Raw genomic sequence first — 15,948 nt, forward strand, 5'->3', positions numbered from 1 at the left:
TTGATTTATTGTTTACAAGCTTGGCTGCTTAATTTCGTTATTATCCCCAATCCTCTGCCCTGTTTCAGTGATTCAAAACAAAACCGACAAGAGGAGAGAGTCGGGGCGTGATCTAAGGGGGACCCGACCTTCTTCAACTTTCTGACACTTCAGTTAAAGTCCCAGTGAACAGAAACACAGTGACCTGCCTGCAGCACTTTCATTTCCATCCTTGAGCTCCTTCTGGTTTTACTTTTATTTATCGCAACCCCGATAGGTTTCAACTACCGCTTGTCTGTAAGTTTTTTTTTTTATCAGAAAATGTGTTTTAAAAATAGGCAATGTGCAGGAGCCTTTATTTTCCTTTGGGTAGCAATTAACACCAGTTGTTGGAGCTACAGAGCTTCAGCCTTAGCCCTTGTCACTGATTTAATCACCGATTCTGCAGTTTCGGCGCTCTTTTATTGATTTCAGTCGGTCATTTTGTCCTTAAAGCCCGAGGTTAAGACAAGATTGAATCCTTCATCTTGACAACGTTTGGATTGATCGGGTCAGTCTCGCCGGCAGCAGGCGCACACACGGCCACCAGGCGGCGCAAGAGAGAGAGGGATCCAGCGCAATGGAGAAATTAATCCCGCTGAGACTGGGAAATTACAGGCAGGGGATACTTTTATTGACCGGGAAAAGTGATAAAAACAGAAATCAGGGGGTGGATACTGGGTTCACAGAAACATGCACGGAGTCTGGGGCAGTATCCCAGGGTTTTCAAAAATGCAACACCCACATACACATACAACATAGCCATATAAACTGGTCATTTCTGTAGCATAGTTGAATTCAGGCATATAAATACACACACACACAAAAACCAACAACCACAACTTTTGTACAGCGGGTAACGAATTTCGCCGGCTGCCCGTGGGGCAAATTTGCACCCACCCTGCTCGTTCACAGCTCACGGTCCACAGGGCTGTATGTCAGGTTAAATACGACTTCTGTATCCTGTGCCATTAATGTGTTCACACACCCGATTCAACAATGATGATGTTTGGATAGTTATTACAGTGGAGTAATTTCACCACTTATAGGTCCCTGACACTCAGATCGTGCACAGAAAAAAAAATAAGAGGCGTGAAAAACGGAAAAAACTGTGAAACAAGAACAAGAATCAGACAAGCAGTGATGCTGAACTTCCTGTTGAGGCTTCGAAAGCACCATTTATTATTTTACATGTTTTTACAAAATATATAGTTTAAAAAAAGAACCGTTATTTTCCATTTATACAAGGAAAGGTTTAAGTAGTCGCTGGTAATTATTTCTGTCACTTCGTGTTCACTTGCCTTTCTTTCATGCGATCTATGGGTCTGTATTGCGGGTGAGAGGAAACATGGTAATATATCGTTAACACTGTGCAAAACAGCAATTTCAAACATATAAAATAACTCATCGTTTTGTCAAATTTCGGGAATCCACGCAACATTCGTCCACCCAGACCCGGGGGATAGTTATTTTTCAGAAAATGTTCAGGGTGTCCTGTAGGAGGCGCGCATCTTCGACACATCTGGAGACTAGATTTATGATTTGATGCGGAGTTTCACATTGGTTTTGTGGTCGTTTGCTGTCGCGTTGCAACCTCAGAAATATATTTGTAGTCACTGGCGACATTTATATTTTTATTTATTTCTTGAAGAAATCGTCTCCGGCATGAAGCACCTATTCGTCTTCTTCAGTCTGGCTTTGTACATTATTCTTGATGTAGAAGCAATAAGAACGAGGAAAAGTAAGTAAAATTAACCAGAATAATACAAGAGGAATAATTATTTTGCAGTATTGTTTAGAACTTGAAAGAAAAAACGTTGCGTACGCTTTAAAACTGGAGAACCTCAGGACTGCTAAAGTTATCGCGTTTTTAATGTTAATTTAAAAGTGATATCAGCTAATGATGATCGATTTTAATGATGCATTTCCGTATGAATTTGAAAACATTCTCGTGGTGAAGAATTTATGAGTTTTACTAATTATTTTCCTTTTGTTGTTAGTATTACGGAAACGTCTTAGAAGTAGTTTTTTTTCCTGTTACTATTTGTGTTTGTTCTTTGAAATCGCAAAGCTCGGGCAATTTTTTTCGCCAGCATTAATATATAATTTGACAAAACAAAACAAGACTTTAACTTTCTTTCTCGTTTTGCAAAGTGCTAAAATATACAATATGCTGCTATTGATACCACGTTGTTAATCAGCTAATTTATAAACAGGTTGAACAGGTAAAATGTACAGTACCTGGTAATAAACTGAATGAAAGTGCTGAAATGAAATAGAACTTTTTGCAAACAAGCTCTTCTGCGTATTCGATAACGACGGCTAACGATGGGGCTGAGGCTGTTGAAAAGAGTATTTTAAAGGAAGGGATTATTCACCTGTCATTTAAAATAAATAGCGTGTTCTGCAGGCAGCTAAAAGGATTCCTTTACGTAATGTCCTTTCATGTCTATGCGCTATGAGTGGCCTGGAGGGGTTTGACTCAGACTAGATCAGGTAGGTTCGGTCCTGGGCTTGATCACTTGAGGGAAATTGATAGAGGGTCATGTGTGCGCCCGGCGCGTCTTGTTCATATTCTTCGCTCTTCTGGTGAAACCCGACCACCCAAATCGAACCGTAAAGAAAAGAAAACGTTTCGTTCTTGGCCATTTATAAAGTTTGAATCCCTTTTGCTTACTCCCATGGGATTCTACTCCCATTGGAAATAACGTTGACATACTTCTGCGCCTTGTGTGAAGGGACAGAGAGGGCTGGTACAACCACACTGGCGTCTTGGAGTTCCCGAGGCTCTGGCATGAAGCTTTGTTTACGACGCACTCCCTCGTGTAGGAATGATCCAGAGTGTAAACCGTATTTTAAGGCAATTAAAGCTTCGTCTGCCAACCATTTCAGGAATGCGTGGAATCGGCCCCGTCCTCTTTGTTTCAATACGCTAGACTTTCTTCCCCCCTCTGAGCACTTCGTGTTGTTTTTCTTTGCAGTCCCTGGCACGTTTTGCACTTTTAAAGAAAAGAGATACAGTCCAGGAGACAGCTGGCACCCTTATCTGGAGCCTTACGGATTCGTGCTCTGCATGCGATGCACATGCGCCGAGGTACAGTCTTCCTCTTCCCCGCACGTCAGTCTGGAGGGGCACCGAGCGCACCGCCGCAGGTACCTCCTGCCGCTTGAGGCGGAGGGTCAGTTTTCCTATGAAAACGTAAATCCCTTCAGCAGCTGCACGGCGCTGATTCTGGCATTGTTAGCGTTATCCAATTCACGTTAGCCTGTCACATTGAGGGAGAAAAATCGGTTAACTTGAGTAAAGGCAATATCCCTTTTTAAAAATAAAATCTGCATTGGCAAGTTAGTACAACGATTTCCTTTATAGATTACACTGTGAGACAAGAGAAACCAACCTTTTCTGTTTGTTTTTTTTAAGATTGACAATTCTCTCGCGTCGTAAACCTGAGTCTGAAATATACAGTGATTGTTAAAGCAGTCTTTTGAAAAGCTTTTTACTTTTCCCAGGAGGTGGTGCTGTTCTGCTATACAACAAGTAAAACGGGCTGTTAGTTTTCTTGACTTTTTTTAAAGGAAATGCCGTGATTGTCATGTACGCTCTGCGTTGTTTAATTCGCCAGCGCCCACGGGTGTCCGAGGGTGTGCAGTGGGTGTCTGGGTGTCTCATAAGAGCTCTGTTCCTCAGACAGGCCATGTGAACTGCAACGCCATCAAGTGTCCGGTCCTAAGATGTAAAAATCCGGTGACCGACTCTCAGCAGTGCTGTCCTCGATGTGCAGGTTAGGATAATTTATTGCGTTTGCATTTGCTAAATATTCTGCGGACACACAACGCCGGTCAGAGAGAAGCCAGGGATATTCCCAAAGTACTTCCATGACCTCCTTTCGGGAAGGCTTGCAAATAGTGTGGTGGCCTTGTGATGAGCACAAATACTCACAGAGGAATAGTTTATTTCTTAGCCTAGATGGGTTTCCTCCCCTAGCCTTGATCCCATGTTGTTCTGTTTTTCTAATTAAAATATTCGGAACTACATACATCTTTGGGGGGCATGGAACAAGCTGCCCACCCTTGTGTTGTTGAAGCCCATACCCTGGTGTCCTTGGAGAGCCAGCTGGATGTGCTCCTGGGATCGGTGAGCTAGCACACAGGCTGGAAGGACAGGATGGTCTCCTCTGGTCCGTAACCTCTTGTATTCTTCTCAACTAAGTATTTCCCCCCCCCCATCCGGCTGCAGACGAGGAGTCAAGGAGCCCAGCGGGACTGAGGACCCTCGGGAAGTCCTGCCAGTACAACGGGATCCTCTACCAGCCTGGGGAGACCTTCTCCAACGACGAGCTCTTTCCCTCTCGGCTGCCCAATCAGTGCGTCACGTGCAGCTGCTCTGTAAGTCGCACCCCGGTCACCCCCTCACCTCTGCACCTTCCTGACTGGGCAGGATGTGATCCGAGCGTGCTCTTGACCCGGCGTGTCTCACGTGCCACAGAAAGAGTCATCACAGCCCTACAAGACACCTTCGCTTTCCCTGCCTCCCCCTGCTCTGGCCTAGACTTTGTGTTTTTTTTTTCTGTGTGTGTTTCAGAATGGGAACATCTTCTGCGCCTTGAAGACGTGTTCAAGGGTCTCGTGTGCGTCCCCCGTGTCTGTGCAAGACAGTTGCTGTCCACTCTGCAAAGGTTTTTGACTTAAAATCCATCTTTCACTTGAGTCTTGATGTCATGTCGCTGGGTGCTTTTGTTTGTGATGCTAATTGCAAAGGGCTAATCTCTGCTCTGGGTTCCTGTGTTCTCAGTTCTGAGTTGATTTTATCGACACTGAGCCAAACCTGCTGCTGTCTCCACTATACTGCACCAAAACCCTCTCAAGCCTGCACACTGGCTTTTGGAAATGAGTTTTTGAGCACTTAGGCAAAAACTCAAGACAGCCTCCTTAACAGCTCTAGGGCAACAGTCATTTCAGAGCAGATGAGATATTCTGTGTTTTGTTTTTAATTTTCTCTCTTATTTTTTTAAGATGTGAATATCAACTCTGCTTCCACAGAAGACAGTGGACAGCAGCTAAACCGAGGAGCTGTATGTTTCTATTCCCACCTCTTCTTTGCGATGTACAGACAGTGAGCTGTTTCTGTCAGTGCGCCATGCAGACTCTCCCTGTGGTGTGTCAAAGAGACATCGACAGTTACACTTGGTTTGGGAGAAATGTGCTCAGGCCATAGTTCCCTCAACTCTTGCTCTGCCAATAAATGATTACTCCTCTGCGTACCATACTTGGCACACAGGATGATTTCCAAGGAAGTTTAAAAATGTGACTGCTGCACTTGTCTAATAAGAAGCACAATCTCAATCACAGTCACAATCAAAGCACAATTTTTAAAAAGCCTTTAAATAGGTACATCTCCCAAGTACTGGCTATGATCACCTTAGCAGTGCTGCTCAATTGGCTGAGCTCTGCTGGGGAAGGACTGGATTTTAACAATCGGGGTTCTTCCAGCTCAGACACAAACCCTGCCTGCTGGCCTGCAGTGACATCGCTGAGAGAAGGCACACGCCTCCGATCAGCGCTAACTCTCCGCCTGGCATGGTGCAGCTCACAGCCTTTCAAAGGATTGGCCCTGCAGGTGGGCGTGTCGGGGGAACGTGCACACACCCCCCTTCTCTCTGGAGCAGGAGAGTCACTGCTGGAGAGTAGGGTCCTGAAACAATCGATTATTCCAAATTGGATGCCCCATAAGTAAAATATGTGAGGTTCAACATGCCAGTTGGCGCAATGTACATAACTTTTTAAACATCTCCTCTCTTTTGCCCTGTCTCTCCCTCGAAATGGAAGAGGCACTCGAAAGACCAGTGTTCTGGAGATCCAGGGGAAAATGTGGCAGGACGAGAGACCCCATCGGCCATAAGGAGCTCATCCAGGGCCCTGAATCTCCCGGCCTTCCGGCACGGAGGAGCTGCAGGCACCACCGTAAAGATCCTCCTGCAGAGGAAACACAAGAGAGGTGGGGGCAGCTTCTGCACAGGCTGGAGCACAGGCAGGGATAGGCAGTCGGTCAGAAATCACGTTTCTCTTATGAGCGGCACACGCGCTTTTTTTGGATGGAGAGGTGCGGCGTGACCCAGGTTTTCCCCGCTGTCCCGCCCCCAGCTTGCGTGTACAACGGGAAGACATACTCTCACGGGGACTTGTGGCACCCGGAGCTGGGGAAGGTCCTGGAGTGCATCCTGTGCACGTGCAAGGACGGCGTCCAGGAGTGTAAGCGCATCACCTGCCCCAGGGAGTATCCCTGCGAGCACCCCGAGAAGACTGAGGGCGAGTGCTGCAAGACATGCCCAGGTAGGATGTGCCAGACCTCAGGAGCAGGAGGTGAGGGGAGGCCTTCTGGGTTTTAGTCTCCAGCTGAGAGGAGGATCTCCCTGGGACGTTTCCTGAGAGAGGCCAGGGTATCAGCTTCAATAACATGGCCGGACAAGTTGTTCCACGCTCCCACGTGTTTATTTCAATTAGGAATATCGGTAGCTTCTTCCAGACACCCGCCACCCCTAGTGTAAATAAGTGCCTCCTGTTCTCTATTTATAATGCGCACCCCTGTGGTGTCCACTGGCGTCCCCTGGTTCATGTCTTGCTCGTTCTGGGGAATCCCTGGACAGTCCGTGCTTTCCCTCACGGACACAGACACAGCGAATGGAGAGCAGCAGGTTTTCTGCAGCTTTTTTTTTGGTTCTTCATTAATACAGTTCAAGTTAACATATAAGTTAATAAAGTGTATATCGAATTGCTTTGTTTTAGCAAACAAACAAAAAGATTTTTCCTCTCTCTCACAGCAGAGCAAAAAACGGAACAGAACAGGACACAGTGCTCCCCGGGAAAAGACAGCGCTGAATTTCTGGTTTACAAAGTGGGCTCTGGCACAGACAGTACTGTCCGAAAGATTGCCATTGAAAGACAAGGAGCTGCCGAGCTTGAGGTGCACGTCTGGAAGACAGTAGAAGGCAAGTGGAGATTGCATGAGGAGGCGTGGTGAGGTCAGGTGAGGCTGCAGGCTGTAGATCCAAACATGCTGAGTGGAAATTGCACCGCAAGTGGGACAGAGTGGTTTCTGCGTCCACTGAATGTCTGATTAGGGAAACACACAGGCTGCTTTCTCTGTCATGTCAGATGTGCATGGATGCCAGCTAGCTACTGGAAAGCCCTTGGCCATGGTGATGAAAGTCGCATTCCCATTCTTTCCCACAGCTTGGGAAGGAGATGGCAAAAAGGCCAGGATTTGTGCCGAAGAGCATGTCACACAGACAGTACACCTTAAGTATGGTACTGGTGTCTTTCATGAGAACTGCCTTTCTGCACTTTGCATTTGTTCAAAACTGAGTAGAGTATCACACAAAGCCCAGAGAAACCAGGGTGAAAGGACATGAAAGCACAGATGCGTGAAACTGGGTGTGAGCAATGGTAAAGCATGAAGGTCGTATTTGTCATGGTAAAGCCCAGGAAAGTCAAGATTAGAGCCATGGAAAAAGTGTGCAACATGTATGTCCTATTATGGTTGTAAGCTTTCACAAGGATAGAAATGTGTGAAAATCATTTTTTAAGAACATCAAAAAGTATGAGGCGGCCACTTGTCCCCATCTTGCTTATTTAGCAGCTGGTACGTTCCTAATCAATCCAAATCAGTTTCAGCAAGTTGGCTGGGTAGTTTTTTTCAGAAAAGCAAACATGTTGCCTGCTTTCATGATCTGCGTGCTGCAATCACTGTCTGCTGATATCACTGGCCTTGGTTTAGGATGCACTGAAGAGTCATCAGTGACTTTCCATTCCTCCTTCCAGGATCTCTCCATTTTATGGAAACAGAGGAGCTTCAGAGGGAAACACTGATGGAGGATCCAGAGAATTATGTCTTTTTGACCAGGCTTGATGAGGGTAGGCGTGTGTTTTAACTCCAATCAGGCAGTCCGTTCTCATGTTGTGAAAGCTTTGGCAGATGCAGCACCTGACCTGTCTCCCCCAGTAAATGCCCTCCCTCTGAGCACTGCATGGGCTCTGTGAGCCAGGGCTCTGTGAGCAAGGCCAGGTCTGAATCACGTCTCTAGCCAGCAGTCCCAGCTCTCTCTGGGTTCCCCCCTTATGGCAGTGTCCAGGTGAGCTCCTGGGTACCACCGGAATTAGGTGGCCAGGTCTCTCTTGTCCAATGAAATACAGCAACCTTTGTGATTCCCAGGTGCCTGCAGGCTTTCTTTAGCATGGGTAATACATTTCCTCCATTGTAAGTTAAATCCTCTTGCCAGTTAGTTCAGTGAGGTACTGTACATGCTGCTTCTCCACTCTGCGCTAAACTCTCCTGTCAGTCGCATCAGTGAGTACGCGTTGCTCAGAAGTGAAAATGGAAAGTATCTCTTCCAGATGCCGCTGATGGAAAGATGGCTAGTTTTTATGAGACAAGCTGAACGCAAATTATCATTATCTTTTCAGCTTGGTTCCTATGAGATTTGGAAATGAAAGCTTTCGGTGAAACCGAAATCAAGCGATGAGCACTGGCCATAGTCCAGTTTTGAATCCTCTAGTGCTATAAAGACTTGGTAACAGAAACAGACAGATGATGAAGGATAAATTGAGACCGTCACTGACAGGCTCATCGGCACAGAAGAGAGCTGTGACTGATTCCTGACTGGCCGGTCCTCAAAACCCACAGGAAGGTTCTGGTTTTCATCTCATTTCTGCTCTTGGCTTCTTACCTCAAGTAATTGCCTGATCTATGGGCTGTATGTGATGTTTCCCCATCACAGTCTGTAGCAACTAAGAAGCGAAAAGAGATCTAGAAAACCAAAAGGACCCTAAACAAGACTAGACAGGGCTAAGACTGATGTAAAAAAAACTTTGAGAGGGCCAAGATCTGGTACGGATTCTTACAGTAATTAACTAAATGAAGATGTAAAATAGAGGACCCTGAACACTGCAGCGTACAGGAAAGGGTTACTCACCAACAAGGAGAAGTTTTATAGTTGCTGAGCCAGTGGGCAGTGGAGTGAAGCAGCTATGTGGCACAGGCCTGTTAAGCAGGGAGAGATTCTTTAGAAATTCTAGAAAAACAAACAGAAGACATGACTCATCTACGGGTCTGGTAAAAACATAAACACCTGTGGCAGAACAAAAGCATAATGCTGACAAAGGGAATTGAATTTCGTAAGAAATTCTGATTGTCTGGTTCCAAATAACCAGTGCCAGGGCACTGCCCCAGAGCACAGCAGACTGGTTTACCAAGAGACCGATGATTTGTCCGTGGCAGACCTCTTTGGCTACTCTCTTGAGCGGATGAGTCTGGGTCGTCTGAATATGCTTGATCATCCCCATATTGTTGTGGAAGTGTTCGGGTTTGCCTGACGTTTCTTGCATGACATCGGTGAGGTGCTCAAATGATTATTTCCCCCCACTGTTCATTCAGAGACCTGGAAGAAGTTCAAGGAGCAGGAAGCCCACAGAAAGGAAAACCCAGAGACCAGAACCTGTGATGATGGCATGAGGGAGGTTCTTCAGTTTTTATACCCAGAACAATTAGACAGCCTGTGTGCAATGTCACTTTCCTAAAGGCACAACATCTCTGACACCAGGCGGACTTGCTCTTCTGCTCGCATAGTCAACTTAAAAACGTCTGTTTGGAGAGGACCCTGCTGCTCCTTCATGCACTTCGCAGAAATCGCAGGAGACGCGGCAGCATCTGTAAGCCCCTCCTCTAGCTGTAACCAATTAAAAAGGGCGCCATTTCTACAGATGTTTTCTTGTTATTTTTTAATTTGCTGCTTTTATGTCAAGAGGGACCTGCCTGAAGAGTTGGGACCCCTGGCACTCCTTTCGAGGTGTACTCTGCTCTCTAGCCAGCCCCAGTCTCTGCCTTGCAGCCAGGTGTGGACTTTACAGATTCCAGCTCCTGTTCAGAGAGGAACAGATTCTGCTTCAGAAATAAATCAAAATAAAGTGGCATTTCCTTGCTTTTGATTTCTTTCCTTAAAGAATTTCTTTTTTTTTCATATGCATTTTGAAGTCTCATGTAACTTAGCACCTAGATCAATCAGTAAAATAAAACTGAGACAGCGAGCTGGGGTGTTCAAATTTGAACCCATTAAAATGGTGGGCCTTAATTTTTACACCCATATGTATATATATTTTTAAATAGTTCAATTTGCCCTGGCGAGCCACATCTGTTTTGAAACAGTATCTGAAAGAACACGTGTTACAGTTCCCCACAGTGTAACACGTGAAAGATATAAAGATATTAATAATGTTATTATAGTCCATTCTCTCTTCTCTCATATCGTTTCTTAAGCATTGAGATATGAATCAGTGCACGCTTGCAGTATACACCACGGAAGGAGAATAGTCTTTAATGTAAATATATAGTAACACATTGTAAAATGAAGGAGCCTGTTAACATGATTTTCGTTTGTACAATATTGTGTGTACGTTTGCACTATTAATCGGATTTTGATATTAAATATGTTTTAAAGCAGAGACCCTTTTACACTTTTTTATTTACAATATTGAAATGAAGTTGCAAGAATATAAGCAATTTCTTTTCATCATTTTATTAAACTTGTAACTCCTACCATTCATATGCTGTTTCTGCATGGATTATAGTCAGAAGTGGGTGGAGTCCTTCATGAACCAGTGGTTAATTCGGGTCCCCACCTGTTTCAGGTTGGTGGGACAGGTTAGCTCCCCAGCAGCTCTGGTGCCTGTTTGTACAGCTGAGCAAACTGCAGGAGTGGCACTTTCTGCATGGGGTCTGAACCCTCAACCACATGGTAACGACTCCAGAGTCCCAATTACTTCTCCACGCTGCCCCCAGTCCTGGATTCTGAACAAGTAGAGCTCTTGTCCCCGCCAGCATTTGATCATGGAAACTCACAGGCCCTTCTGATTTCAGAGCCACATGGCACCATTCCGCTAGACAGCGGAGAATTACACTATGCCAAAAGGCCAGGCCTCCCTCCATTGGATAATTCAGCATGATCCAGGTTCCAAGGGGGTGATGTCACCTGTACCAGGCTTGGTGTTGAAAGAGCAAATGAGAATGATAGCCATAAATGATAAATCATGGGAACAGAGTGAACTGTTTTTCTAATGCATTTGATGGCGAGATTAGAAGAAGAGAAAGCACGCGGGGGTAAATGCAGCTTCCTGCTATAAATACACAGGTTTTCATTGTCAGGGTGAGTGAACTCCAGAGAGGAGAGCCAGACCACAGAAGTCAAAACTGTACTCTCAGAGGGTAACACAATACCTAGATGAAAGCGCTCTTAGAAACACAGCACTTGTTTTCTCGAAAATTTGAGGGCTGCCGCTGTTGCAACCAAGGTTGTTTGTTTGCTAAAGTTTCTCACCATCGGTGCCAATAATTTGTATTTGAGTGTTGACGTAATACAGCACTTTGTTATTTCAACTTGATGGGCTTTACAAAAGGGCACTGTTAATTTTATATAAATGTAGGTCAGGAGTTGGACTCAGTTCAGAGTTTGCCAAGTCTCAGATCCGAAGAGTCCTGTGAAGCTGAAAGACATTTGAAAAAGCCTAAAACGCTTTAAAAAGGCAAACTAAACACTCCTGTAACACTGGAAAACTTCACCTTCTGCTTTCTGAATTTTAGATGCAATAACTGAGGTTATTACAAACAATGGATCTCGTTTGTCTGCTGTGTCGACAGCTTGTCTTTGTTTTAAGGAGTCCGACTTCTGAACACTGCAGAAAAGTACCATCTCTGAAGGTACTGCTGGGAAGGTACTGCTGGCCACATGTCCAGTTTACTCAGAGGAACTGCAAGTCCTCCCTCCTGCATCAAACAGAACAAACAGACCAGATAGGGATCATATTAATATCATCTGAGCTGTAGATATGTTTTACCCTTGTCAAAAGCGGAATTTTCATTGTGAGTTTTTTCCACTGAGCTCGACTTTGAGGTCATGTCTGCTCAGCTATGTGAGGAGATGAAAGCCCAAGATGAAGGATTGCATTCTACCCATTCGCAGATGGGATTTCGGGGTGCGTGCAAAACTTTAGTTACTCCAGTTCAGAGCATCAGTGGCATTTGAATTTGAAAAGGTTTGTTTATACGTCCAAAAAGGAAGCCTATATCTTTTTAAAAAATTTGTTAAATCAAATATAAAAGCAAGAGTTATGCTAAACAAAGTAAGGGTGCTATCTGAAAAAGACTAGTCAGAATGTATCTGAGGGTCCCAACTGTATTCCGACAGTCCGGCCTCCCAGTAGCAGAGCTGGTCCATTTGTCAGTGATGTTCCCCTTTATGCTTACTTTTCCTCCTGCTTGGCATGAGCGCTGCCCACCACTTAAACTGGCAAAGAAAGTCTTGAAAGTCACCTGCGCTCTGTTGGGTAGACAATGTGGAGTTAGGTCAACGCCAGAGTCTTGACTATTATCTGTTCCCCCTAAACCAGCCTGGTTTCCTGCCCCCCCCCGCCCCGACCTCGGGCAACAATGAGTTATTGTGTTGACCTCACACACAGCGCCAAACAAGAGTCCACATGTCTCACTGCAGCCCTGACAAAACATTTTCAGACACAAGCGGGCACTATTGGTCACACAATGGAGCTGCAAATTATTTCCGTTGGCCTTTGGGTTGTCATCTCTGGCACTTTGTTCTGTCTGAGCGGCACTAATCGGGGAGGAAAGTGACTGAGTCCAGATTTCTCGCAGTTGCTCTGCAGCCAAGAACACCAAATGGAGGAGAAGCTGGGATTCGTGTGTATATGAGTGACTGGCTAGCTAGTATTCCAGTGACTGGTTTCGTGTTTCTGTGGGGATTCACAAAAGTGATCCTAGGTTGGGGAGGTAAGATTGCATTTCCCAAAGCTGCCGAATGGTGCAGGCGGTGAGCACTCACTTCACTTTGATCGACACATTGTGAGTTCAAGCCTCAGTCGTGTCTCTGGTTCCTCAGAGTGGCAGCACACCAGTGGGAAGAGTCAGGCCACTCTGGATCCACACAAAACAGCCGTAACTTGTGCTTGCAGCTCTCCATGCAAAGCACTTGTGCCTTTCTGTGCACCTGCAGCAGACTTCAGGTGAGATCGCTAAGGGACATGTCTGTCTCCCAGCCAACCAACCTCCTGTATGTAGCTGCCGTGCTCATGGCCTAAATGGCTTCATGGGTGGTTTGGTGGGTATGATTCCAAATGGTGGGCATGTCCTGAAAAAGAATTGGTGAATTTGAATCTGTTTTCTGAAAAAAAAAAAGAGTACCTTCAACCACAGAAGGCTGCTTCTGCAAGGCTCGCTCTTGGCTCGGAGCACCAGCAGCTGGGTGCAGTCAGTGGTTATAAATCACATCTGATCTTGGATCTCTGCTCTATATTTTGAAGGGGAACAAAAACGATGCCTTTGGTGTTCCAGCGGCAAGGGTGGGCTGTGAGAGGGTGTGCTCAGCAGCCTGTGGTGGAGATGCAGCTCTGACGATGCGGCACGGAGATCTCACCATATCCAAAGTCTTCCCTCTGCATCTTGAATTAAATAAAACAAAAGAAACATCTGCTGCTTATTCCAATAGGAGGATCACGTTGTTGTGAACCTTGGAAGGCTGTTACACTGTAGGAAACAATTTTGGTTTCTGTTATTGAGACACTGATTGAAGCTGATTAAAAATAGTTTGTTTTAATTTTATGTAAAGATACTCTCGCTTTTTAAACAGAAATTGTTGGAATCTATGGCCTGTTAAAACCACATTGTGTGTTTGAAAGTTGTCATATCCATAGTAATTTCTGCTGAATAACAGGAGCAGAAAGACCTGGTTAAACAAGGACAGGCCTCTGACTTATTACACCATTTGGTGCCTCACAGATTCAGAGCATTGGAGGAAGTCAAGCATTGAAAATTGAGCAGGCAGCCTTTTGAATCAAAGAGTTCCCAATTGTTTTAAGGTAATTAAGTCTGAAAGTTGTGTTTGCTTTCATAGTTGATTAAGGTGTTCAAATAACCCCTGAGTCAATCAAAATACTTCCCAACTCCATCTCGGAAGCTTTGTTTTTACAGCCCTCTTAATAAATTTGGCCCTGATCATTTCAGCTCATGAGCAGTGCTGTGCCAAAGTACATGTATAATACTGGGTTTCTCATGATTAACAACTCCACTTTTTTCCTGATCCCTGCTGTTTTAAGTTCAGAAGTAAAAACCTGAACCAGTAATAGGGAGAATCAATAGATAGCACTGTGTTATTGTTCCTTTCCCATATACAGCAGTATGTGCAGCTTTTTCAGTAACATAAATACCTCTCACAATTACAAGGATGAATAGTTTTATTCTAACCGCTAAGAATCTGTCAGGTAGTCTGCTTTCTCGAGTTTTTCTTCTGAAGCCGAAAGACAGAACTAGTCTATAGGCCTACACATCCTGTGTGGCTACAATCATTGTTGTGAGGAACTCCTGGACTCTCTGTACTGGGTGTGGGAGTCTTCAGCTGCAATCGTGACTCGCCAGGTACACTGCAGATCGTTATCATTAAAGAAGAAATAAAGATGTGTCGTCAATACAGTAGGGGACACTACATTCACCAGGCAAGACCAGATGACAAATAACGCAGCACAGGGCTGAGCTGATTGCAGCCAGCTTAGAAAATGTTCTGATATCGTGTGTGTTCCTGAATTTCATTAGCAAAGATGACTTGGGGTTTATACTTCTGCTCTTTGGAGAGCCCCCAGGTTGTGAATGCTCACTGCTGTTCATGAGAACAAGTGCGCTGATTGGACCCAGATCCTAACCTGCCACTTGTCTGCAGGGGGTGGATTAGTCCCTGCTACCACGTCTCTCTGAAATCACCTGTATCCTTCTGCTGAGCATGAGGAGCCCCAGTGAACAGGCTCTTAATGCCCACAGTCAAAGTCAGCTGGAACCCCATCTGACCCATCAGAATGACCTAAACTCTTGCCTTGGACTGCAGCAGATTTGGGCCCCTGTGTGCTCTGACTGCTGGATTTAAATACTTTGATGTGGGGCAGGTGATCTCTGTTTCTCTGTGACGAAAGATAAAACAAGGTCGCACATCGTGTCTCTTTGTCACGATTTAAGAGGTTCCCTGTCATAGAAAATAATGTTTGAGAGATATACACCAGTGATGGAAAACAACGATGAAATGTACCATATTAATAGAGCAAGCTTCATGACACAATTCTCGCCGCAGAAAAACAGCTCTCTCTTGCATATTTTTTATTGGATAGAAGTTGCTGCTACAGCCAAATATGATTATATTTTCAAGATCTAACAGTGTGTGTAAAAATCTGCTTTCAATTAATATGTGATGATTTAGTCTGAAGCAGTATATCATAAAGAGGGTGAAAAGGATTATAAAAATAAATTACAACTGAATGTTTAAATTATTAGCCTTTGATGGTGTTTGTTGCAGTTAATCCACAAGGCAAAAATGCTAAACAAAAATACAAATACTGGATGGGTTTGTAAGTTTACAATAGCCTTTCTACTGGCTTTTCAAAGAAACAGTGTAATTAATCAGGAGGTTGTTTAGGGACAAATAATATCATTATTCTTTTTTTTTTCGTTTTCTAACATTGCTTCTCATGAAAACATTTGAGTAGCTCTTCAGGAATTTCTTGATCTTTGTTAGAACAGAAAACAAAAAAAAACCTCAATATCCTTATGGAGTGAAAAGTAAACAAATATAATCATTAAGAGACCACTGGTGTTGAGCAGACATTTACATTAAAAATATACATCGCTGAAATATTTGTGTCATTTAAGAAGAACACAAAACCACTGTAATTATACTTGAGATCATTCTATTGTTTACAGAAGTCTATATAACTTTCTTGTGTTGATGTTCTCCAAGGATTTTAATTCATTCTAACACATCTGCTTATACAAATGGGTAGGAATATTCAATCCATTGTTCCCACTAATTTTTGTTTGTCTAAAGCAGTGTTTTC

The 15,948-nt window shown here is 44.4% G+C and overlaps 1 protein-coding gene across 7 annotated transcripts; it reads left to right on the forward strand.

Moving 5' to 3' along the window:
- The first annotated feature begins 11 nt into the window (after positions 1 to 11).
- Positions 12 to 10,512, forward strand: chrdl2 (chordin-like 2). 7 transcript variants are annotated; one of them, XM_069189839.1, is made up of 11 exons: positions 12 to 276; positions 3,000 to 3,171; positions 3,707 to 3,800; positions 4,229 to 4,404; positions 4,601 to 4,694; positions 5,032 to 5,090; positions 5,845 to 6,013; positions 6,160 to 6,348; positions 6,837 to 7,004; positions 7,837 to 7,929; positions 9,449 to 10,512. In XM_069189839.1, the coding sequence occupies exons 2-11, from the start codon at positions 3,097 to 3,099 to the stop codon at positions 9,589 to 9,591; spliced, it is 1,260 nt and encodes a 419-aa protein (XP_069045940.1). In that variant the 5' UTR covers positions 12 to 276; positions 3,000 to 3,096; the 3' UTR covers positions 9,592 to 10,512. The 7 variants fall into 7 exon arrangements, with proteins under 7 accessions (XP_069045940.1, XP_069045938.1, XP_069045939.1 ...); XM_069189837.1 differs by lacking the exon at positions 12 to 276 and adding an exon at positions 1,549 to 1,759 and having other exon boundaries at positions 3,000 to 3,112; positions 6,840 to 7,004; XM_069189838.1 differs by lacking the exon at positions 12 to 276 and adding an exon at positions 1,550 to 1,759.
- The last annotated feature ends 5,436 nt before the right edge of the window (positions 10,513 to 15,948 follow it).

The sequence above is a fragment of the Lepisosteus oculatus genome, chromosome 5 (genome assembly GCF_040954835.1).
Source record: "Lepisosteus oculatus isolate fLepOcu1 chromosome 5, fLepOcu1.hap2, whole genome shotgun sequence".
NCBI classification, from domain to species: Eukaryota; Metazoa; Chordata; class Actinopteri; order Semionotiformes; family Lepisosteidae; genus Lepisosteus; species Lepisosteus oculatus.

Bases quoted from the DNA above. Each gene is read 5' to 3' on its own strand.
- chrdl2 (XM_069189836.1), top strand. From the start codon at position 1,564: ATGCGGAGTTTCACATTGGTTTTGTGGTCGTTTGCTGTCGCGTTGCAA. The intron at 5,091-5,844 runs GTATGTTTCTAT...TCGAAATGGAAG, and splicing joins AGCAGCTAAACCGAGGAGCT to AGGCACTCGAAAGACCAGTG. The intron at 6,014-6,159 runs GTGGGGGCAGCT...TCCCGCCCCCAG, and splicing joins GCAGAGGAAACACAAGAGAG to CTTGCGTGTACAACGGGAAG.